Raw genomic sequence first — 23,455 nt, forward strand, 5'->3', positions numbered from 1 at the left:
AAAATTGTAAAAATGCCAAACAGTCTTAAGAAGGATGAAGTCTCATGTTTTAGCAACAGAGCCCCGATGTTTGAGAGAGTCTATCGAGCATCGCGATCTTGAGAGTCTGTGATGTGACAGTAGGAATTGGAAGAGTCTTGGTCTTATTGTCATTGCCATAATAGTTAAACTAGCCACAATTTTGATTGTAGTCCTATGTTTACTATAGTGCTAATAGCTCATTTGTGTATGTATGTTTGTGTTCACAGTGATGTGAATTCCATGTACCTGTCGTCCACTGAGCCGCCAGCTGCTGCTGAATGGGCATGTCTGCTAAGACCTTTAAGAGGCAGAGAACCGGAGGGCATTTGGAACCTTCTATCGATTGTAAGGGAGATGTTAAAGAGACGAGACAGCAATGCCGCACCGCTCCTTGAGATACTCACTGAGCAGTGCCTTACATATGAACAGGTATACATTTCAAGTCTTATTTTTGCCCGACCATGAGGATCGGGCAAATGGAGTGTTGCCTTTCTTTTGAAAGACTTTTCACCTCTTTTACCAAAAGGCTTCATCTCCACGTAACAAAAGCTTTGCTATGTTATCTCGGCTGCTCTTCTTGTTTAACCGCTCACTCTTGTATGTGATGTTTCTTTATTTTCAGATCATCAGCTGGTGGTATAGTGTTCGAACATCTACGTCACACAGCAGTGCCAGTGGACACACTGGACGGAGCAATGGTCAATCAGAGGTAGCAGCTCATGCCTGTGCCAGCATGTGTGATGAAATGGTGATACTTTGGAAGCTCGCAGTGCTTGACCCCACTATGACTCCCTGCAGGTGAGATTATTGACAATATATATATTTTTTCGGTTGAATGCAAAATATATTTAAAAGAAAAACATAAACTAAAAAAATACAGAGCTTTAGATAGCTGTTTAAATTCAATCATAGGGATCGTTTATTTTGTCAAATCCAACTAAACTGCTATCGTGTCAGAATCAAGATTACAAACTCATTTACTGTTAAACCTCCAAGTTAGCATGTATATTGAACATACCTTACATAACTTACAATGTCAGTGAATGAGTTAAACTTTTGCCCAAGTCAAAAGGTAATTTCTTTGCATGAGGCTTTTGTTTTGTGTGACAATCGGTTTTAAATCAGGGGTTTGCCTGAATTAAAAACTGCAATGGTGTTTTCTTTGAAAACATTGAGTTTCTCAGATATTGCGATGAATAATTACATTTTGCTATGGTGTTGGGTGTTTGCATGACTAACTGGTCATAGAGTACTGACCACAAACCATTGTTGACATGTCAAATACAACTGACAAGAAATAATTTTAATCACAATCTATAATATTTATATTAACAGTCTACAGACCCTTTTTCAAAAGCCATGCTTTTGTGATTTAATTAATAACAAAGCTTGACTGTAGTTTACATCATATTCAAAGTGCCAAATGTATGCATCATCCTTGAACATGTTCAGCTCCAGGTTGTGTTCGCTGTACTAGACAGCAGATGCCAGTATGCAGATTAGTCGATTAGTTGATTGGTTCGTCTGCCTACTCGGGCGCCATCTTGGACTTGATGTTCTGTAGACACTTTCTGATTCTTGCATGTTCAAATGACTCTATTTAAGTTATTCAACCTCATAAATATATTGAATCCCCACTTCCCAGTAATAGTTTCAAAAGGGTGCATTTTAAGAGAAATTAGTCCTATTTGGAAAACCACTTTTATGGTTCTGCGGTTTGTGGAAAAACATTTGAATTATTCTCTAACTGTAGAAAATTCTTAATTTGGACCACTGTGCGCCTGAGAACATATTTCAAATTAAATATGCAGTATTTGATTTGATTCTCAAATAATCTACATATTAATATTCACCTTGTAATGTATAAATCATTTTTAGTCAACATAAATTCTAAGACAGTTGATCACATAAAATGTAATTATTATTCAATTGACTAATGTTTTTCTGTTTAGGTGAATGTTAAAACCAAAATTGTGTTTAACGAAATATCCAATAAAATATTGTACCATCTCTCCTAGGCGCCTGGAAATGGCAAGTCACCTGAAGCACTGGCACCTTAAAGTTATAGAGATCGTGAAGCGCGGGCAGCATCGCAGGTCCCTGGACAAACTTTTTCACGGTTTTAAACCTGCTGTGGAATCATGTTATTTCAATTGGCAAATAGCCTACCCTCTGGAAGGTATTACATACTGTAGTGCTGAAAAGAAGACAACCCCCTTCTGCTGGCCTTCGCGAAATCAGCAACAGAGAGCACCAAGAGCCTCTGCAGGATCTTTCAAGGAACCTCTTATACCAGGAGGAGGGGGTTGTAAAGCTAGAGAAAGTGGTCACTTCAGTCAGGAAGAAGTTGTAGTGAGGCCAAAAGAGACATCACTAACCAAAAAGAGACCTTATTCACTGAATGGAGGGGCAACCACAATGGTTCGTCTGGGTGGGGGGGTCTCACTGTCTCTAGAAGATCGAGGAGGGAAATGCTTTTACAAGGGATCAGATTCTGGCTCTGGGAGTAAGTTCAAACTGATGAAGGGCTTTGGGAAGGGGGGAATTTTCGGAGGATGTAAAAATATCAATGCTAAACAGAGAACCAGCAGTGAAGATAGCTCTCTGGAGCCAGATCTTGCTGAGCTCAGCCTTGACGATGGGCATTGTTTGGCTTTGGGAGCTGAGGCAAGCAACACATTTGAATTTAATCTTGCAGCACCAGCGGTGTTTCCTTCCCCCAGTCCACTGTGGACCAGTAAAGCAGCCAGCAATATTAATGACAGACAATTAAATTGTGGAAACATTAACCTAGCTTCAGGTGGCTGTCATGCGGCAAAGACTTTACCTCTCACAGTACCTTTTAAAGAGACTGACATGGTGTTTGATGTTTCTAGTCCAATAGAGAATCAGCCAGAGCGGGACTTGGAACTAAACAAATATGTTAACAGTGACGTGCTGTTAGACAGTTCAGGCAATAATTCATTTTCAACCAAGCCTCCTCAAGGTCTTGTGGGGGAAACACATGATGGAAAAGAAACAAATAATAGAGCACCCGCAGTGTTTGGAATTGCTCAACATGAGGCGGATGGGCTCGTGTGTGAAGATGACTACCAGGTTTACTACCTGAGCCCCCCTTCAGAAGAGGAAGGAGATCAACAGCTGGTTAACAGCCACCAAGATGAGCCAGACATCTTTGCAGGGATCAAACCATTAGACCAAGAGGGTCGCATGGAGGTAAGTTGAGCTGTTTTATTTACAAAAAAATGTTTCCTTCATCTTAATTTTCTGACAACTGAACATTTTACTTAAGAGATATTGTGTCGTGAAATATGCAAGACAGTACATTCCCACGTTTGTTCTCAAAAGTTATTCACCTGTTCCATGTTTTATGATCACCGTATTATACTCAGAGCATTGACCAGAATATCTTAGTTGGAATATTTAATGAATGCGATGTATCCCAAGAGACATCCGTTTTCCTTATTCTGCCAATGCCAGAGAAGGTCACCTCCAATCGAAATTGTTTGTATTTTTTTAAACTCCTTTATTTGCCCGACTACATGGGGTGGGAGTGGGTCGGATGGAGTTGATCTGATGCAGACTTACCTCAGACTGTGTGTGCCAACAATGTCAAAGAAGGGAAGGATATCCTGATTCTGATTTGTTTGTTTGGTTTTTGTTTTTTTCTTTCTGCTTGATACATTGCACATTGTCTCACAGTTGTCGCTGCTAAGTACCACCTTACAACAGTTCACGTACATTACGGATGACCTTTCATATTTGTCCTTTTGTTGTTTATGATGATACTAGTGCAGTGTGTTCTACTATAGACAAATTGCTTGTGTTTTGTACCAATTTGGCCAATAAAGTTGATTCTGATTCTGAGAATGTCTTTGGATGTTCACAGTGTCTGAGAAAAATGATCGAATCAACATAAACATTTTTAAAAATTGCTCTGCGTTTCAGCATGTGTTATATGTTGTTGTGTGGCTTCTCAGTCTTCGCTTCACTGTGCTCAAGAACAAATATACTTATGCCTGTACTCAGATATGCTCAGATGGGGGATTGATTCTCATGTATTTGTCTCAGTTACCAGCCAACGACAACAAGTAATTCTCATGGGGTTTGTTTCTTTTACCAACAAAAAGCAGTAACATCAAATGGGCAGTGCCATACGGATCGATGTAAACATATTGGGTGCAGATTGTTTGGCCAATCAATGATGGTATAGTGAGGCATTATAATATTCTTGGAGGAAAGTCCATCCACCCTGCCCTGAATGTAACCATATTTAGGGTGATCAGATATCAGCTTGAATTATACAATCGCTTACATTCTCATATTACACATGGTTGATCCCCAAGTTGGGTCATGATGGTAAAATTAAAAATGCCACTGGTTAGACATGTCCATCACCAATCATGAAATTAATCTGATGATGTTGACATTTCTTTTACCATCGCCCCCAACTGACCTAACATCCACCACCCCCATTGACCCTGCCTGCCCCCCCAAAAAACCTGCATTGACCCTGCCCCCCTCCATCCCTCCAAAAATAAATTAACAAATTACAGATGAGGGGTTTAACATTTATGAAAACTCACTACACCCGTGACACTTATCTGGCCTGGCAAGAAAATGTCATATCCATGAAAGTTCGTTGTGCCAGATTCCAATGTGCTAATACCCCAACGTCCCAGTATCCGAATGTACCCTTTCTCCAATATGACTGGAGCTGGGAGGGCCCTTACATTTTTTTTCTTTGATGAGAATAATAATATCAGTATTTCCATTAATTTCAATAGTGAACGTTAGTTTGAGACATAATTGATTTGAATTGCAGCATGGTCACAGAACAAATTAAACGTGTATTTTATGGTAACACAGGACGTGGTATTCTTTCAATACTATGACCCCAAATGCTGTTGTTTGAATAGGTGCTGTTTGCATGTGCTGAAGCTCTACATGCTCATGGATACAACAATGAATCATGTCAACTGGCTAAGGATTTAGCAAAGGAGCTTCTGGCAAACCCTCCTGACCTTAAAGTGGAACAGCCACAGACAAAGGTAAGTTCAGTAAATTTCACATCAACTTCAGTTTTTCATTTTATCAGTCCATTGGTGAGTCTCCGCTATGCAAGCCTTAGTACATTTTTGTGTCCTTTACTGTCTGTTAACAATTTTGTACATTTAATAATTTTTAATAAGATGTATTCCATGGTTTCTTTTTTATCATTGTGAGAGTTGCTTTTCTATTACCGTATTTTCACGACCATAAGGCGCATATAAACGTCTCAGATTTTTTCCAAAATGTGCAGTGCGCCCTGTAGTGCAGTGCGCCGAATGTGCGGACGTAGTAGAGACCACCATGAGGACGTGGTAGAGAACATGAGGGGCGTGCGTGGGCGTGGGTTGTGTATAAAAGAACAGGTACGTATTGTGCTTTATGCAGAACATTGCTGTTCGAACAACCCTGAAAATGGCAAAGAGACATGGTTATGAAGCTCAGTTTAAACTGAAGGCTATCAGCCACGCCGAGGAGCATGGGAATCGAGCCGCCGCGAGAGAATATAAAGTTAACGAGTCGATGGTTCGCAAGTGGAGGAAGCTGGAGAACGAACTCCCACAGGTGAAGAAGACTCAGCTGAGTTTTTGCAGACATAAAGCAAGGTGGCCGGAGTTGGAGGAAAGACTCGAGCAATGGATCGTCGAGCAAAGAGCGAGCGGAAGGAGCGTTTCGACTGTCTACATCCGACTCAGAGCAGTAACGCTAGCGGAGGAAATGAAAATTGAACATTTCCGAGCAGGTCCGTCTTGGTGCTGGCGTTTTAGGAAACGGTGCCATTTTTCCATCCGGACCAGAACTACGGTTGCGCAGCAACAGCCGGCGGATTATTCAGAAAAGTTGGCGAACTTCCGGTCCTACTGCGAGAAGCACATCGCCGACAAGCGCATCCAGCCGAGCCACATCACCAACATGGACGAGGTACCGCTAACTTTCGACCTCCCAGTGAGTCACACGGTGGAGAAGAAGTGAACCAGCACGGTAGCCATACGCACAACGGGGTATAAAAAGGCTTCGTTTACTGTCGTGCTTGGCTGCCATGCGAACGGAGAGAAACTGCCGCCGATGGTGATTTTTAAAATAAAGACTTTGCCTAAAGCGACATTTCCAGCAGGCGTCATTATTAAGGCAAACGAAAAGGGCTGGATGGACGAGTATATGATGGAGTGGCTGAGGCAGGTGTATGTAAGGAGACCGGGAGGTTTTTTCCACACATCACCGTCACTTCTGATTTGTGACTCTATGCGAGCGCATCTCACAGACAATGTGAAGCAGAAAGTGAAGCGTATGAACGCTACGCTTGCTGTGATTCCGGGTGGGTTGACCAAGGAACTCCAACCGCTGGACATCGGTGTGAACCGGCCGTTCAAAGTGAGGCTGCGAGCGGCGTGGGAGAGATGGATGACCGAAGGAGACCACAGCTTCACGAAGAGTTGTAGGCAGCGCCGGCCGAGTTACGCCACAGTTTGCAAATGGATTGTGGACGCTTGGGCTAACGTGTCTGCTGGCACGGTGGTTCGAGCTTTCGGAAAAGCCGGCATTATTTCCGAGGAGCCGCACGGCACAGAAAGTAACTGAAAGTGAGGAAAGCGAACCTGCCATGTTGGATTTAGCGCAACTGTTCGATTCTGTTACCGGTAATGTGCTTGTTTTTACCATGCCGACGCCTATTGAGCGATGATTACAAAATGTTATTACTTTGTCATTAATAAATAAAGCACTACCAAACTCAGTTTTGCTACTGATCTGTTTTTTAAATACGCTTGTATGTTGTGGTAAGGCGGACGCCCGTATGGCAGTAGAGGATATGTACTGGTATATAAAACTTGCGTCCTTTCATCCGGTGCGCCCAATGTGTGTGTTAAATACAGAAATGGCACACATAAATGAGACTGCGCCTTTTCACACGGTGCGCTCTTTGGTCGTGAAAATACGGTATTTATTTAGTAGCAAATGCTGTTTTGAATATGAATCGTTCATCCTGCCCGGACATGGCCCTCTGGGACCTGAGTTTGCGACTGCTGAGTGTCCATCCCATACACTGAAGTCTGGACTCTAGTCCCTGCATGCTTTCTCCCTGTTGCAACACACCTGATTCCAATGATAAGATTTAATGTCAGAAAGCTCTGACATTAAACCTGTTCATTTGATTCAAGTGTGTTGCATCAAGGAGATTTATAAAATGCAGGACGGCAGCCCTCAAGGATTGGAGTTTTACAGTTTTGCCGTAGAGAGTGACTTGAGTGTGGGACAAAAGTGCCAGCATGTAGACAATAGTCTGGTCAAATACAATGTGTACTCTGAGAGAAGGCCCTTTATGCTGCTCATTGTTCCTTAGTACATGGAATTTCCCCGCACTTGATCAGGAAAAACGTGATTTGGTTGAATTCTACTTTGTACTTTTATTTTGAATGAGAAGGTTGGTTCAGATTAAATTGGAACTGAAATAGATCAATGGATTCATTATGGATTCCTCTAAATTGGTGTTTGTTTGGCAAAGTGTTTAACTGTGTTACTCAAGGGGTTGGCAAGCATTGGGTCCCAAACCCCATGTTTTGACTAATTGTCTCAGGGCTTTGTCCTCATTGTCAGCGGATGGATTTCGACAATGCTGTCTGTTCATAAACGTCTCACACAGAATTTCTAGGCATAGTCAAGTTGTCGAGGGGGACCGGTTTGGTGGTCTCAGTATTATACCTCGTTCATTTCAGATGATGTGCCACAGTTGACTTCATCAATCTACATTAGCCAGCTCTTAGTGGAGAACTCCACAGCTGAATGTGAAATGTTTTTGATGAAATTCAATTGGAATAGAGAGGTGTTCACGATCCAGATTGGGGATAAGATCCTGCTCCAAGTGGAGAACCACAAGTATATTGGGTCTTCCTCACTCTTCAGGGAAGAATAGAAAGGGTGTTTCAACACGCCAATAGTGTCCACTTCTGAAATGATGCTGACCTTGCATCCGTTGTGTTGATGAAGGAGCTCAGCTGAAAGGCCAAGCTCTCCATTTAGGCCATGACAGGCCCACGACATCCAGAGCCTTTATGAATTTTGGACAGATCTCATCCATTCCTCTTGAACACTGAACACTGTTACTTTAATAAAAAGTCGCCTGTATTTGTCATACGTCTGTGTAAGCTCTCAGTCGTACAGGAGTGGTCCATCGATGAGAAGGTTTCTTCAGCCGTCATCTGTACAAATTTGAAGGTTTCGGACATTTCGCCTCCTATCCAAGAGGCTTCGTCAGCGAACTAAAGTCTGACTGGTCGTATCGGCCCTATTTATATATCCCTAATGTCCAGCCATGGCGGCGCCGGTCACAGCTATGATAGGTCCCTACTCTCAGGGGACAGGGAGTGGTCCTCTGCTCCCCCGAAACATCCGAAACCTTCAAATTTGTACAGATGACGGCTGAAGAAACCTTGTCATCGCTGTATTTGTCATGTTTTGCAAGGTGGTGATGGCGGGTGTGGATCCCAAAAAGCAGGCAGGAGGGAGCAGGAGGTTGTGTTTGACAAATTGTATTAAAATAAAGGTCAGCAGGAACAAAATGTAAAATATCAAAATCATCTGAACAGAAAAAAATACAAAGTATCAAAAGAAAACCAAGTGTAAAAGTCCGCCAAGGTTAAACAAACACATGCACAGCATACAATGCACGTGATTGCAGACAAAGCATGCAACAAACAATGAACCGACACCGGATGGTCGTGCCAGGAGTCCTTTTACGTGTCACTGATTAAAACGACCAGCACCTGCGAGGCTTCAGGCAGGGCTGACGTCCCTATCCGTTGGTCGCCAATCCGAACGTGGCAGTTCGCCACTGATCGGGACGACCAGCACCTGTGAAGGTGCAGGCGGGGCAGACAGCGCCACCCATAGGTCGCCAACCAGATCATGATAGTATTCGGTTTCCCAGACCTGCACAGCACCTCGGTCTCGAATTGTTGCACTGCCCGGAACCACCTTGAACTCCTGAGTTAGTGTCTTTCATCTTCCCACACCGAGACAATGCCCTCGGATCAGTTTCTAAAAGAAATTTCATTACCATCAATCCATCCATTTATCCATTTATCCATTTATCCATCCAACCATCCATCTTCTGCCGGTTATCCAGGGTTGGGTCGCTTCAGTAGGGAAGCCCAGATTTACCTCTCCCCAACCACATCTTCCAGCTTTTCCTGGCGGATCCCGAAGCGTTCCCAAGCCAGCTGGGTGACATAGTCTTACCAGCGTGTCCGGGTCGTCTCCGGGGTCTTCTGCAAGTGGGGCATGCCCGTAACACCTCACGAGGGAAGCATCCAGGAGGTATCCTGATCAGATGCCCGAGCCATCTCACTTGGCTTCTCTCTATGTGAAGGAAAAGCGACTGGATTCTCATCCCCTTCTGTTTGACTGAGCTTCTCACGTTATCTCTAAGGGAGAGTAAGGACACCCGACGGAAAAAGCTCATTTTGGCCGTATGTATCTGGAATCGTGTTCTTTCGGTCACGACACATAGCTTGTGACCGGTCAGGGTTGGGACGTAGATCGACCGGTAAATTGAGAGCTTCGCCTTTTGACTCAGCTTCTTCTTCAGCACAACAGATTGGTACAAAGTCACAGCAGACGCCACACCGATCCAGCTGTCGATCTTTCGCTCCCCCTACCCTCATTTGTGAATAAGACTCCCAGATATTTAAACTCCTCCACTTGGGGCAAGATCTCCTCCCCGACCCAAAGAGGGCACTCCACCCTTTTCCGACCAGAACCATTGTCTCCGATTTGGAGGTGCTGATTCTCATCTCAAACATTCGGCTGCAAAACGCTCCAGAAAGAGTTGGAGACCCCTGCTTGAAGGCCCCAACAGTAAAAGCTCTGTTACTTGACAAATGTAATCTTTATGGACTGTCCAAAAAACACAATGTTCAAACATAAGGTAATCCAACTTTTCATATTGCACCAAGACACTATAGGCATACACTTTGATCATGGAATAGTAGTTTTCATATCAGGCTTGGAGCTGTATACTTTATTTTGGACACTCTGGTGAAAAGAGGGGCGGAGCTGTAAACTGAACACCACCTTTGCTACCGTTAGGCAAGTTGCCAATCTGACTGCACAATGATTTTGTGAGGATTTGTTGGAATTCTCTGTCAGAATCCCCTGTGAGAAAGAGCTTCACTCAAATTTCTCGCATAACTTTGCCCACATCCAGGAAGAGGCAGACTATATTGAGTCCAAGTGGACATTCAGAACTGTGGCCGTCCAAGGAGCGGCAGAAGATATTGATTGAGTACAAGTGGACAGTAAGAGCTGTGGCTGTAAGGTAGTGGTGCTTGTCTTGAAGTTATCCCTGAAACCAATAGTGGACAATGGAGGTAAGTTGAAGTTGAAGAGAGTCCTACCTGGGGTTTTTGAACTGTGGGAGTCCAGGAGCAGCTGACAGATACACCAGCTGAATGAGTGAGGCTGAGCCACGCACACCCAACTACCCGGGAGGACTCGACACCTGACCCTTCCGCAGTGACCACTGGAGGCAGCCGCCAAAAAGATGGACAAGCTCGAGCACTTGACCACTTTGGGGAACCGAGCCACTGTCTTAACTGGCCGAAATAGACTTGGGCAATGCAGCTCATCCCGCTGTGAACTGGTCAGACCTGCAAGCGCTTCTGTTGCCATGGAGCTTGGTGACACCACAAACTACGATTGCCTGCAGCAGTGTTGAGGAAATATGAGATCAGTGTGGATAGATATCAACAGCGGTGTAGGGCCCCTGAGTTCTCTACTGGAGCTGCTGCCCCCGCGACCCGAAGCAGCAGAAGATGGATGGAGTGATGGATGGATGAGTAACAGAGGTTCAGGTTCAAGCGGCACAGTGATTGACTGGTTAGCATATCTACCTCACTGAGCAGTAGTTATGGGATCCAATCTATCCATGGCTTTTGTAGAGTTTCCATGTTTTCCATGTGCCTGTGTGGGCTTTCTCGTGTTACTCCGGTTTCTTCCCACCTTCCAAAAACACATGTGGCAGGTAATGGAACACTTTAAATTGTCCCTTGGCATGAGTGTGAGTGCCAATCATTATACAGTATGTCCATGTGTGCCCTGTGATCGGCTGGCAATAAGCTCATGGTGTCCCCCGCCTACGGCCGGAAGATACAGTACAATATGCTATCGTACGATTGCGACCCTCTTGAAGGTAAGTGGTTTGTAAAATGGATGGATGAGTATTTCACAATTGGTGATCTTGCAGTCACACACCTGAAGGTATTTTATTGAGATTTATGTAAGACTAGACAATACAAAGCACCATATATATACAGTACCTGACAAGTCTTGTGGCTTATCCAAGTTATAGGAACAACAAATAATAACTTGACTTGTAGTTGATCTTTTGCAATCAGAAATGGCTTATATGAAGGGCAAAGCCCTCTAGATTATGCTTATTATACCAAAATAAAGTTTTGTATCATTCATTGAGTTTTATTATTTAATTAGGACAGAAAGGTCAGATTTTGCTTGGACAAAAGTTTGTCGAATACAAAAATAATGCAGAAATTATACATATTTCATTTTGAATCCACAAATATGCTACAATAACGACAGAACATAAAGTTGAAGTTGAAAGTTAAGGGACCGAATAATATTGCACGCCCCACTTTTCAGTTTTTTATTTGTTAAAAAGTTTAAATAATCCAATAAATTTTGTTCCACTTCACGATTGTGTCCCCCTTGTTGATTCTTGACCAAAAAATTACATTTCATATCTTTGTTTAAAGCCTGAAATGTGGCGAAAGGTTGCAAGATTCAAGGGGGCCGAATACTTTTGCAAGGCTCTGTATATATGCATTCATTCATATAGAATAATGTCTCCTATAAATTATAAGTGTGTGTACTCTGTCCTCTTACATGTATCATTTAACCTGGGCATATTTGCCTTTTCGTTTTTTTAGGCTAAGAAAAACAAAGTGTCAACAGGCCGTCAGACACAGGTGGCTACAAACACATTGTCAAAAGCAGCCTTCCTCATTACTGTCCTCAGTGATCGAATGGAGCTTCATAATCTGGCCTTCAACATCGGCATGTTTTCCTTGGAACTTCAGAGACCACCAGCATCGACTAAAGCTTTAGAGGTTTGACTCACAGCCATGTTAGCTCTTTTTACTTTTATGTATAGTAATAATTTAAATGTTTTCAACATATCAGTCTAAAGAACATGTGGCTGAGATCTGCAGATTAAATTACGATATTCTGTTTTTATGTCTGCTACAAGGTCCCATGCGTTGTGAAAATGAATGCAATTCTAAACGGCTAAAAGATTAAAGATTAACAAAGCCGCTCTGAATTTGTGGATGCCATTAGAATTTAATCCCCTCCACATTACATATTACAACAAATTAATGAATAACTTGTTTTCAAATCTGAAGTCAAGAATAATGACTGTTATTGGTTTACATCCCAAAATGCGAAATTTTGGTTAGGATTTTAGCAATCATCATGGAATTTCACAAGTTTGATTTGCTTTTGTGGGCCGAAAAAGAATGATGTGGCGGGGCGGATTTGGCCCGCGGGCATTGACTTTGACACCTGTGCAGTACAGGAACCCCTGATACAGGCTGTTCGGTTCCTATATGTCAGAGTTTGGTTCACATTGCCGGCAGTAAATCGGAATCGTTTCCAGTGAGGGTTGGGCTCCACTTGGGCTCCACAAAGGCTGCCCTTTGTCACCGATTCTGTTCATAACCTTTATGGATCTCTAGGTGCAGCCAAAGCATTGAAGAGCTCTGTTTTGGTGGCCTCAGTATAGCCTCTCTGCTTTTTGCAGATGATGTGGTACTGTTGGGCCCTTCAAGCGGGGCTTTCTAACTCTCACTGGATTGTTTCACAGCCAAATGTGAAGGGGTTCGGATTGGGACTCAGCATCTCCAAATCCGAGACAATGGTTCTCAGTTGGAAAAGGGTGGAGTGCCCTCTCCGGGTCGGGGAGGAGATCTTGCCCCAAGTGGAGTAGTTTAAGTATCTGGGAGTCCTTGTTCACGAATGAGGGTAGAGGGAGCGAGAGATCAACAGGCGGATCGGTGCTGCGTCTGCTGTGATGCTGACTTGGTACCGATCTGTCGTGGTGAAAAAGGAGCTGACCCAGAAGTCGAAGCTCTCAATTTCAACCTCAACCAGTCGATCTACGTCCCAACCCTGATCTGTGTTCGTTAGCTATACGTCGTGACTGAAAGAATGAGATCCCGGATATAAGCGGCCGAAATGAGCTTTCTCCGTAGGGTGTCCAGGCTCTCCCTTTAGAGATAAGATAAGAAGCGCAGTCATTCCAGAGGGGCTCAGAGTTAAGCCGCTTCTCCTCCTTATTGAGATGAGCCAGATGAGGTGGCTCGGGCATTTGATCACGATGCCTCCTGGACGCCTCCCTTGTGAGGATTTCCGGGAATGGCCCACTAGCAGAAGACCCCGGGGGCGACCCAGGACGCACTGGAGAGGCTATGTACCGAGTCAGCCTAGGCATGCCTCGGGATCAGCCAGGAAGAGCTGGAAGGAGTGGCTGGAGAGAGGGAAGTCTGGGCTTCCTTATTCAAGCTGCTGCGCCCGTGACCCGACCCTGGATAACCAACAGAAGGGGGATGGGTGGATATATTCCATCTTCAAACTCATAAAATATTCAAAATCTCATTTACAATAAAGTCTCGTTATATTGATATCGGTTATATCGATAGTACTGCTTATTACGATACTATTTCTATGAACGCAAGGAGAAAATTTACATGCCGTAGGATCGGATATATCGATAGTCCGGTTATATCGATATTTTTTCCGACTCCCGAGAATATCGATATAACGAGACTTTACTGTATTTTTGAAATCATAATGAAACATTGACTTCATTGAGACATCACAGTGTAGTGTCAGGTAGTTGGACAGAATTCTTCATCTTTGTGAAGAAGGTTGTGACATCCAACTCTCATCTATTTTCCTCAAGCAACCTACTTGTGGTCCCATATGGGGTGCCACATTTTCTTGTCCAGGGAAACCAAGACAATGAAAGTCGGTAAAATGTGATTTCTTTCAGCTACCAAAAATATGAAGAACCACTGTTGACAAATCTGTCATGGAACCTCCCCCGAGCCTAGGGGTGCTTCCCTTGTATAGCACTTTTTCTTCTTGGGAGGGTTTAAAGTCAGACCACTCAGTACAATCACTACTTTAGTGAGCTCCACTTAGAGTTAGCAGAAAGAAGTCTAGCACATGAACAAGTAACTTTTCCCATCTGGACATAACATAGTCAGCACTCGCAAGGGTATAGTTTGGTCTAAGATACATTGTTAAATACCCATTAAAAGTGTTCACGCTCAAGCACATGGTGCCACACAACAATATCAGAATAAGAATTAAAATATAAAATAAGGCATTGTGATGTTTAGAACATGACCAACTCTGTGAATTAACCAGGTGAAGCTGGCTTACCAAGAGTCCGATATTGTGGCTCTGTTGAAGAAACTTCCAATGGGTCTTCTGGAAATGTCTGTCATTAGAGAAAGGGCGGAGCAACTCAGAGATGGAAACTACTGTGATTACAGACCTGTCCTTCCTCTCATGTTGGCCAGCTTTATTTTTGATGTCCTCTGTGCCTCAGGTAAGAACAAAAATAAACTCAGTTTTATGTATTTGATGGGGTTTCCAGGTGTTCTACAGCAAAACTACATTGTTTATAGATTTATTTTTATTTTACAAAAAATAGCAATGCATTTATGGCTTACTTTTGAATGTAGGGCTGATAGAGATTAGACAGAATAAGCAGTTATCATATTTAAAAATTTCATGCTGTTATATGCTTAGCCAACATGTGAGACTGACTACACAATTGAAGCACAGCCTACCTGGGGTCAATCAGGTCAACAAACACAGCAAGTTAAACTGTCAGCTTCATCAAGGAGTTCTGGCCTTGCACATAATTTAGTACTTGGGACACGCCTCTGTAACATCGCATGGCAATAGGGGAGAGTGCCTCAGCATTGGCACGCCTGAGTGGTGGTGCCCCTTTTTAATGGGGGAAGAAGAGTGTGTGTCCCAACTATAAAGGAATAATACTCCCCAGCCTTCCTTCTAAGGTATATTCAGAGGTTCTGTAGGGGAGGGTCCATCAGGAAGTCAAGCCTCAGATAGAGGGGGAGCAGTGCGGTTTTTATCCCGGCTGTGGAACAAGGAACCAGCTCGACACCCTTAGCAAGGTCCTCAAGGGTGCATGGGAATTTGCCCAACCACAACTTGGAGAAGGCTTTGATAAGAGTTCTGTGGATGGAACTTTGCGAGTAACCCTTGTTACGGGCTATTTGGTCCCTATACGACCGATGTCAGAGTTTGGTTCGCATTACCGGCAGTAAGTCAGAATCGTTTCCAGTGAGGGTTGTGCTTCGCCAAGGCTGCCCTTTGTCACAGATTCTGTTCATAACATTTATGGGCAGAATTTCTAGGCGCAGCCGAAGCATTGAAGGGCTCTGTTTTGGTGGCCTCAGTATAGCATCTCTACTTTTTGCAGATGATGTGGTATTGTTGAGGCCTTCAATCGGGGCTCTCCAACTCTTACTGTAGTGTTTCACATCCGAATGTTGGGATGGGAATCAGCACCTCCTAATCAGTGACAATCGTCCTCAGTCATAAAAGGGTGGACTTCCCTCTCCGCATAGGGGAGGAGATCTTGCACTAAGTGGAGGGGTTTAAGTGTCTGTTCGTTTTGTTCACGAACGGACTGAGAGATCGGCAGACGGATCGGTGCAGCCTCTGCTATGATGCAGACTTTGTACCGATCTGTCGTGGTGAAGAAGAGGCTGAGCCAAAAATTGAAGCTCTCAATTTGTCAGTCGATTTACATCCCAACCCTCATCTATGACCATGAGCTATGGGCCGTGACCAAAAGAACGAGATCCTGGATACAAGCGGCTCAAATGAGCTTTCTCTGTCTCCCTGAGAGATAAGATCCGAACCTTGGTCATCCGTGAGGGGCTCAAAGTCGAGCAGCTTCTCCTCCACATAGACAACAGCCAGATGAGGTGGCTCGGCCATCTGTTTAGGATGCCTCCTGGACAAATAAAGGTGTTCCTATTCTTATTTTTATGAACACAATTTAAGACCACGGGTGAGGGTACGGCAGATAAAACGGTATCAAGGTGGCGGATACCATACTTCTAAAGTCAAATATAGAATCAACTTAAAAAATCTTCTTTATACATTTAAAGCTATCCATAACCTTGCCCCCCATACCTATCTGACCTTCAAATTTCTATTCCCTCTCGTTCCCTCAGATCCTCTTTATTAGGATGGAAGTGATCGTTCTTCCCTGGTTCATAGCTTTTCAGGGTGTTGATGGCAGAGGATGGTTAAATCAGCAGGAAGCCAGGTGTTGGACAGAATAAGATTGTTTAATCTTGTAGACAGCAGGGGCATCGCAGGGTGTCGGAAGAAGAAGAAGAAAGAGGAAGGAGGAAGAGGGACGAAAGACCGAAGAGAATTTATAAGACGGGTGACGTCATGTAAAGGAAGGCAGGATATGACGTATCAGGAAGTCCAAAACGTAAATGTGTTTTCTTTGCGAGTGACCAGATTGGATAGGATCAGGAATGAGTACATTAGAGGGACAACTCATATTACAGTCTTTGGAGAGAAAGTCAGAGAGGCCAGACTGAGATGGTTTGGACATGTCCAGAGGAGAGAGAGGGACTATATCGGGAGAAGGATGCTGAGCCTTGAACTGCCAGGCAGGAGACCGAGAGGAAGACCGAAGAGGAGGTTTCTGGATGTTGTCAAAGAGGACATGAAGGCAGCTGGTGTGAGAGAAGAGGATGCACAAAACCGGGTTAGATGGAGGACATTGATTCGTTGTGGCGACCCCTGAAGGGAAAAGCCGAAAGGAAAAGAAGATGAGAAGACATTGTTGGATGATGAAGTTCTCGGTTCACGTAGTGAGTTCGTGTGACTTAATCCTGAAGAAAGAGACATGTTACTGTTCAACAATTGCACTATGCATATTTTTAACATGTCCCTTTTCTTTTATTATTCCGTTACATTCACTCATGATATTCTGAATAGGTAATGTGCAGCATTTCTACTTCACTTTTGTCTTTGCAGTTGTGTCTCCAACAGGCTCTGGCCCACCCAGTCGGAAGCACAGCAGTGAGATGCTTGGTGATGAAGAGCTTGGCTTTGGTGCAGCTGTTTCAGCACTCGGTAATGAAATACTTAAGTCTCTGTGTGTGTGTGTGTGTGTGTGTGTGTGTGTGTGTGTGTGTGTGTGTGTGTGTGTGTGTGTGTGTGTGTGTGTGTGTGTGTGTAAAGAGTTTGATGTCTCTCTTTATTTGTAAGTAGGTTCGTTGTCAGATCTCCCAGGCAGGTGACGCGCAGAGCTTGATCGTGACGTGGAGTTGAGCAAGTCGTGCCGTGATGTCCGTCCGACGCCCGGCGTGAGCCGGGCGTGAGTCTGAGATGATTCTGCCCCGTGGTTCGCCCAATCTCTCTGTCCCGCGACAGCTCCTTTTATACAATTTGCAAGCGTGTGCTATGCGTCAGGGTGATACGCACATCAAGGAGATCAAGGAATTGAAAGACATGAAAGTGTTGAAAGGCGCACTTCAAAATCATACACGCGTGTGCCGCAACAGGGCTCCCCTCCTGGATCCGAAGTCGGTGAAAGCGATGAAGGAAAAAGAAATAAAAACAAAAGTCATTCTGCGACATGGTGAGGCCAGGCAAGATGACGGTCACCGGGCGTGGCAGGCGTCTGTTGGGAGGTTGCCGAGGAGGTTTCGTGGTGCCTGAAGTCGTTGTACGGGAGCACGGCAAAGAGTGCTCTACGACTGCCAGTTTGAGTCGATCGATGGAAACTTTCCTCGCGACCGTCGAGTCGATGCCGGAAGGTCTTCTCACCGTGAGTTGTCGGACAATCCATGAGGGATTGTGAGGACGAAGGTGCGTGGGGTTGGCCATGCTGCCGGGCTCGGACAGGCCGGTCATCGGCGACGGTGGCGATGATCGCGCTGCCATGGCGCTCTGCAGGACGCTGAGGAAGCACGCTGACGTCGGCGGCCGTGTCGGCCATGAAGCGTCTTCCCGAAGTCCGATCGTGGACATAAGCGATGTCCGACGATGTCCGATCGTGGACATATACGATGTCCGTTCGTGGACATAAGCGATGTCCGACGATGTGCGATCGTGGACATATACGATGCAGCTAGTTGCAGAGTCGCCAGGCGAATTGGACGATGTTGGCCATCAGGGTGCGGCAGGTTTCACGGTGGGGTCGGGGCGCCCACGGGTGGCGGCGGCCCTTCGGGAGCTCGGCTCGAGGGGTCTTGCTGTGAAGATGCCGGGTTCACAGGCGGCTGGGAAATCTGGTTCTTTCCATTTGGAGAGTTGATTGGGCTGAGGAGGAGGGAAAAAATCCTCCTGGCTAGCTCGCCAATAAAGAGTTTGATGTTTCTCTTTATTTGTAAGTAGGTTCGTTGTCAGATCTCCCAGGCAGGTGACGCGCAGAGCTTGATCGTGACGTGGAGTTGAGCAAGTCGTGCCGTGATGTCCGTCCGACGCCCGGCGTGAGTCTGAGATGATTCTGCCCCGTGGTTCGCCCAATCTCTCTGTCCCGCGACAGCTCCTTTTATACAATTTGCAAGCGTGTGCTATGCGTCAGGGTGATACGCACATCAAGGAGATCAAGGAATTGAAAGACATGAAAGTGTTGAAAGGCGCACTTCAAAATCATACACGCGTGTGCCGCAACATGTGTGTGTGTGTGTGTGTGTGTGTGTGTGTGTGTGTGTGTGTGTGTGTGTGTGTGTGTGTGTGTGTGTGTGTGTGTGTGTGTGTGTGTGTGCGCGAAACATTGTAAACATTATTTTCTTATCAAACGTTCATTATCCCATTCCGGTTGATGAGCTGATAATGAAAATTACGGTTTCCAGTAAAATCAAGAAATCCAAAATCGTCAAAATAGTAAGTACTCAACGTTAATTAAAAACACGAGAACAGGCGATCGGCACAGTGCTAGCTGCACTGCTACTGCTAGCTAGCCTGCACACTGCTCATTAGCCTGCACACTTGCTTTGTGCTGTCTTATTGATGCTGAGGTTAGCATGGGGGTGGACAGAGTGCCACTAATATTCAACTGTTTCATTCATGGTAATGTTTCATTGCAAATTAGAATCACGGCAGAACTTTTTCTCTCCACAAAGTCGAATGCTTCCTTCCATTCAAAGTCATTTTTTTATTCGCCAGGCTTATTTCCCACTTCTGTAGCTGGGGATAGGACTAGGAGCGATACCAGATTTCTGCTCACATTTTACTCGGCGGCCTCTGTGGCCTAGCTCTCTCACATGTCGTGAGAGCATAAGGTGTAGGTTTTATTTTTCATTTTATTAATTTCATCAATTTCTTTTTTAATAATTGGTATTCCTCTTATTCATATCTAAATTTGTCCATAAAGATGTTGGCTCACTCATCTCTTGCTGTTTGTATTTCATGGTATTACATAGCAACACTACAAGAAATATTATTGTATATGACCTGTTTGAGATTTCAACATAACGTGAGAAAAGATACGTAGTAGGAATGTATTGTTAAGGTTTTTCATAGAATAATTGCAAATATGCATTTTATTGTCTTATTATTATAATAATAAAAACGGTCTGAAACCCTCGGCATGAGTAATTGGAATATTCAGTGAATACAAGTCATTTTTGCAATCAATGCTGCTGTCAGATTTGAGACGTTTTTGTTTGAAGTGTCTCTTTTTGTAGAGGTTTTTTATTTTCTATTTTATTTTGTATGCAGGGATGAAAACAACCGTTAGTGAGGCAGAGCATCCTTTGCTTTGTGAAGGAACAAGAAGAGTTAAGGGAGACCTTGCTCTGACCCTCATGATCACATATAAAGATGACCAGAGCAAGCTGAAGAAGGTAAGAACTGTCTGCAATATGGATAGAATCCCGATAATCTCTATTAAACGGGATTTTGACTGCAAATGCTTTATTAGTATTCTTAGAATGCAGAGTTTCAAAATTGAAACTTAATTCATTCTTACAACCCACCATATATTGTCCTCAAATGAAGATGAGATCAGATTTTAATTCCAAAAGATGTTTTTCTTCACAGTATAACTTTATACTTACTTCAAATCAGTGACGTGCAGTCAGGGTAGGCAGGTGAGGCAGTGCCTCACCTGTCATCATGGAAACCTGTCATGGAAATATCAAATGAAAAAATAAATTAAACTGTTATATGTATTCAGTGATTTGTAATTTAAAGTTCTTGTCCATTTAACTTCACCGTTTTTGAATTTTTTTCAAAATCGCTGAATTTTCACATTTACCGTTCAAATACTAAGTAGAGGCTGAGCCTCACCATGGATTACGCAATCACAATGCTAACTGCTGGCTTGCTCTGCGGTGAGACCACATTGCTGTCCCTCTGCATATCGCTATTAAAGCGTTCAAACACGTTATATGAACTAAATTTCTACAGTTTAGCTGGTGTATATAATGTACAGTCACTGTACATTATAAACACTGTACTACAGTGTTTATTTTATTTTATCTTTGTCAAAACTGTGCGTAGATGAGGCACACAGTTCTCCCGCCTCATGACAGGGGGCGCATGTGATTCCAGAGATACTTGCGACTCCACGGCTGCAGAATAATAGAATTACAGACAGAAAGCTACAGTAAACAGTTAGCAAGTAAAGTGCAACACTCCAGTCATTTTTTCGTGTTGCTTGGCCTCATTTTCAGAATGGAGGATTACATATATAAATTGAAAGAATTTTTTTAAACTGGACTTTCAATCGAAGCAGGAGATAATAATTAAAGGAAGACCAACACTGGAGCTAAAAGGTTTGCTTCAGACAAAAAGGCTGGCTGTGTGGATGTCCAGCAAGAAACCGCCTTTTCTGCTTTTCCTGCCTTCTGTTCTCAACTTATGACAATGTCTGGACTCAAATGGGATATTGCGACCTAAAATTTTTTACAACGGAGCCTCATCAAACATGAGCGGTCGACCGCGCACATTCAAAGTCAAATCGCGCTAAAAACATTCGATATGTCCACGATCGAGTTGGCTTTGGATGAACAGCGAAGACTCAACATCAGCATCCACAATGCTAAGGTAAAGGAGAACCGGGAGATTTTAAAAGATCTCATCAATGCCACCTGCTTCCTTGCCAAACAAAAGCTGGCATTTTGTGGCAATGATGAAAGTAAAGGCTCTGCTAATCGTGGCAACTATGTTGAACTATTACATGCGTTCGCTGAGAAAGATGACAGGCTAGCGAGACATTTGGAGACATCCACTGTATTTTCTGGCCTGTCAAACAGAATACAGAACGATTTAATTGAAGCAGTTGGTGATGTCATTAGAATTGACATTAAAAAGGAGATCGGTGCAGCGCCATTTGTTGCTGTAGAAGTAGATGAGATTGTCATTTTCAGCACTGAAAAGACTGAAACATACAGTCGCAACGGGACTGGTCAAGGACAACTTTCTTCACTGGCAGTGATCTCCATTGAGACAGAGAGACTTTTAAAACTGAAGAAAGATAAGGAAGGCTTCTACAAAGATGTTATCGATGCCTTTTTTCAGAAGGAGCGGCGCATGGACTTCATTTACAAGTAAAGGTAACATGATAATAACGTTTTTTTAAATGATTTTTTTCGATGCTACAGTTTGTCTATATAAAGAATGCTGACATGACATTTTAAACAAAACACATTAACTGTTGCCAATCAAATGGTGAATAAGATATCTGTGGAGTTCATATGTTTGTAAATCTGACTATGATGAAGTCAGTGCCTCACCAGCCATGAACCTCACCGCACGTCACTGCTTCAAATACAGTAAAGTCTCGTTATATCGATATCTGATATATCGATAGTCCCGGTTATATCGATACTATTTCTATGCACGCACGGAGAAAATTACATGCAAACAGGGTCGGATATATCGATAGTCCCGATTATATCGATATTTTTTCGGACTCCCTTGAATATCGATATAACGAGACTTTACTGTATATTGTTGACTGAACAAATAAGACATCAGAGGAGAAATTGCTCATTAATGAAGGGCAATGTAAATGTAAACTTTATTTGTTTGTACATGCTTGCTTGTTTCCATTGTATAAATCAAAATGTTGATTCTTATGATTGGCCTCTCTTCTCTCATTTCTCTTCAGATACTTGATAAATTGTTAGACAGAGAGAGTCAGACCCACAAACCTCAGACTCTGAGCTCCTTCTATTCGAGCAAGCCTGCAGGGGCTAACCTACGCAGCCCGTCAAAACATGCCACCTCTTCTTCTGGGACCACTTTGGCACCCTCTACATCCAATTCCTCATCTGCTGTGCCTTTTGAAGAGCTGGATGAACCAAAAACAGTGCTGAATAGCGTTGCAGGACAGAGCTCAAATAATTGTGGTAAGCATCATGTGATATCAACCATTATTTCTATCGTTGTTATTCTTACGAGTACGTCTGTGTAAGTCGTACAGGAGTGTTCCATCGATGATGGTTTCATTCCCTATTCTTTCCTTTTGACATTTGCTAAAAGTCCACTGAGGGTAACCACAGTTTGTGAGTGCTCTCCTGACATGTTTTGACTCATTTTCACTACCTTCGACACCTGTTGATATTAGTTTAGCCCTTTTCGAATCTAACCACCCTCTACACTACAAACTAGGAGTTATCAGAACCCTCCAGCATAGGGCTAAACTAATACCAACAAGTTTTGAAGGTAGAGAACAACATTGGATATCTTGGTCCAGAAAAGTGCAGTGCTGGGAACAGCAAGGATACTGCCCAAAACCCTCAAGCTTCCTGGCCTCTGGTAAAGGACCCGTGCTAAAAAATGGAGGAAGTACACCACCCAAGGGATGAGACGAGGATTTTTGTGTCTAAATTTACAGGTGTTAAACTACTGCACTAATTTTGATTAATTAATGACAGCCCTTTTAGTGCGTTAGTATTCTTCCCTTCAGCTTGAACACAAACTTCTTCTAAAGCGAAACATATTATGAACTGTACATCATTTAGAGTAATTAAATTGACACTGTAAATTGCTTCATAATGTATCCCAAGTTTCTTTGCTTCTATGTTGTCTCTGGAGGCAAGCAAAGTGACACTCAAAACGAGTCAACCACATTCAAGCTTGACAACACTGTGCCAAGCCGATTAGCACTTGGGGCACGCTCTGGACATAGCCAACGCTGCTGGGGATCTCCTGTCCGACAGAAGAAGAAACACACTGGTAATACTCTAACAGGCAATTATGTTTCAATTTTTTATTCACTTGACATGTGTATCAGAATACTTGCATTCATTTGTTCACTAATCTAAATCTTTCACTAATTCTTTCACTA

At 43.5% G+C, this 23,455-nt stretch overlaps 1 protein-coding gene across 2 annotated transcripts in view; it reads left to right on the plus strand.

Annotated features, from left to right (window-relative positions):
• Positions 1 to 23,455, plus strand: part of zswim8 (zinc finger, SWIM-type containing 8) — a 58,520-nt gene that overhangs the window by 16,856 nt on the left and 18,209 nt on the right. Inside the window, exons 9-18 of one of the 2 annotated variants that reach the window (XM_089012358.1) lie at positions 249 to 450; positions 644 to 819; positions 2,040 to 3,237; positions 4,941 to 5,072; positions 12,009 to 12,188; positions 14,512 to 14,695; positions 17,185 to 17,283; positions 19,879 to 20,003; positions 22,274 to 22,514; positions 23,203 to 23,358. In XM_089012358.1, coding sequence (XP_088868484.1) covers positions 249 to 450; positions 644 to 819; positions 2,040 to 3,237; positions 4,941 to 5,072; positions 12,009 to 12,188; positions 14,512 to 14,695; positions 17,185 to 17,283; positions 19,879 to 20,003; positions 22,274 to 22,514; positions 23,203 to 23,358 — 2,693 coding nt within the window. The remainder of the gene's footprint in view (positions 1 to 248; positions 451 to 643; positions 820 to 2,039; positions 3,238 to 4,940; positions 5,073 to 12,008; positions 12,189 to 14,511; positions 14,696 to 17,184; positions 17,284 to 19,878; positions 20,004 to 22,273; positions 22,515 to 23,202; positions 23,359 to 23,455) is intronic. The other variant, XM_089012359.1, reaches the window with a different exon arrangement.

The sequence above is a fragment of the Hippocampus bargibanti genome, linkage group LG13 (assembly GCF_051943395.1).
Source record: "Hippocampus bargibanti isolate YZ-2025 linkage group LG13, ASM5194339v1, whole genome shotgun sequence".
NCBI lineage: Eukaryota > Metazoa > Chordata > Actinopteri > Syngnathiformes > Syngnathidae > Hippocampus > Hippocampus bargibanti.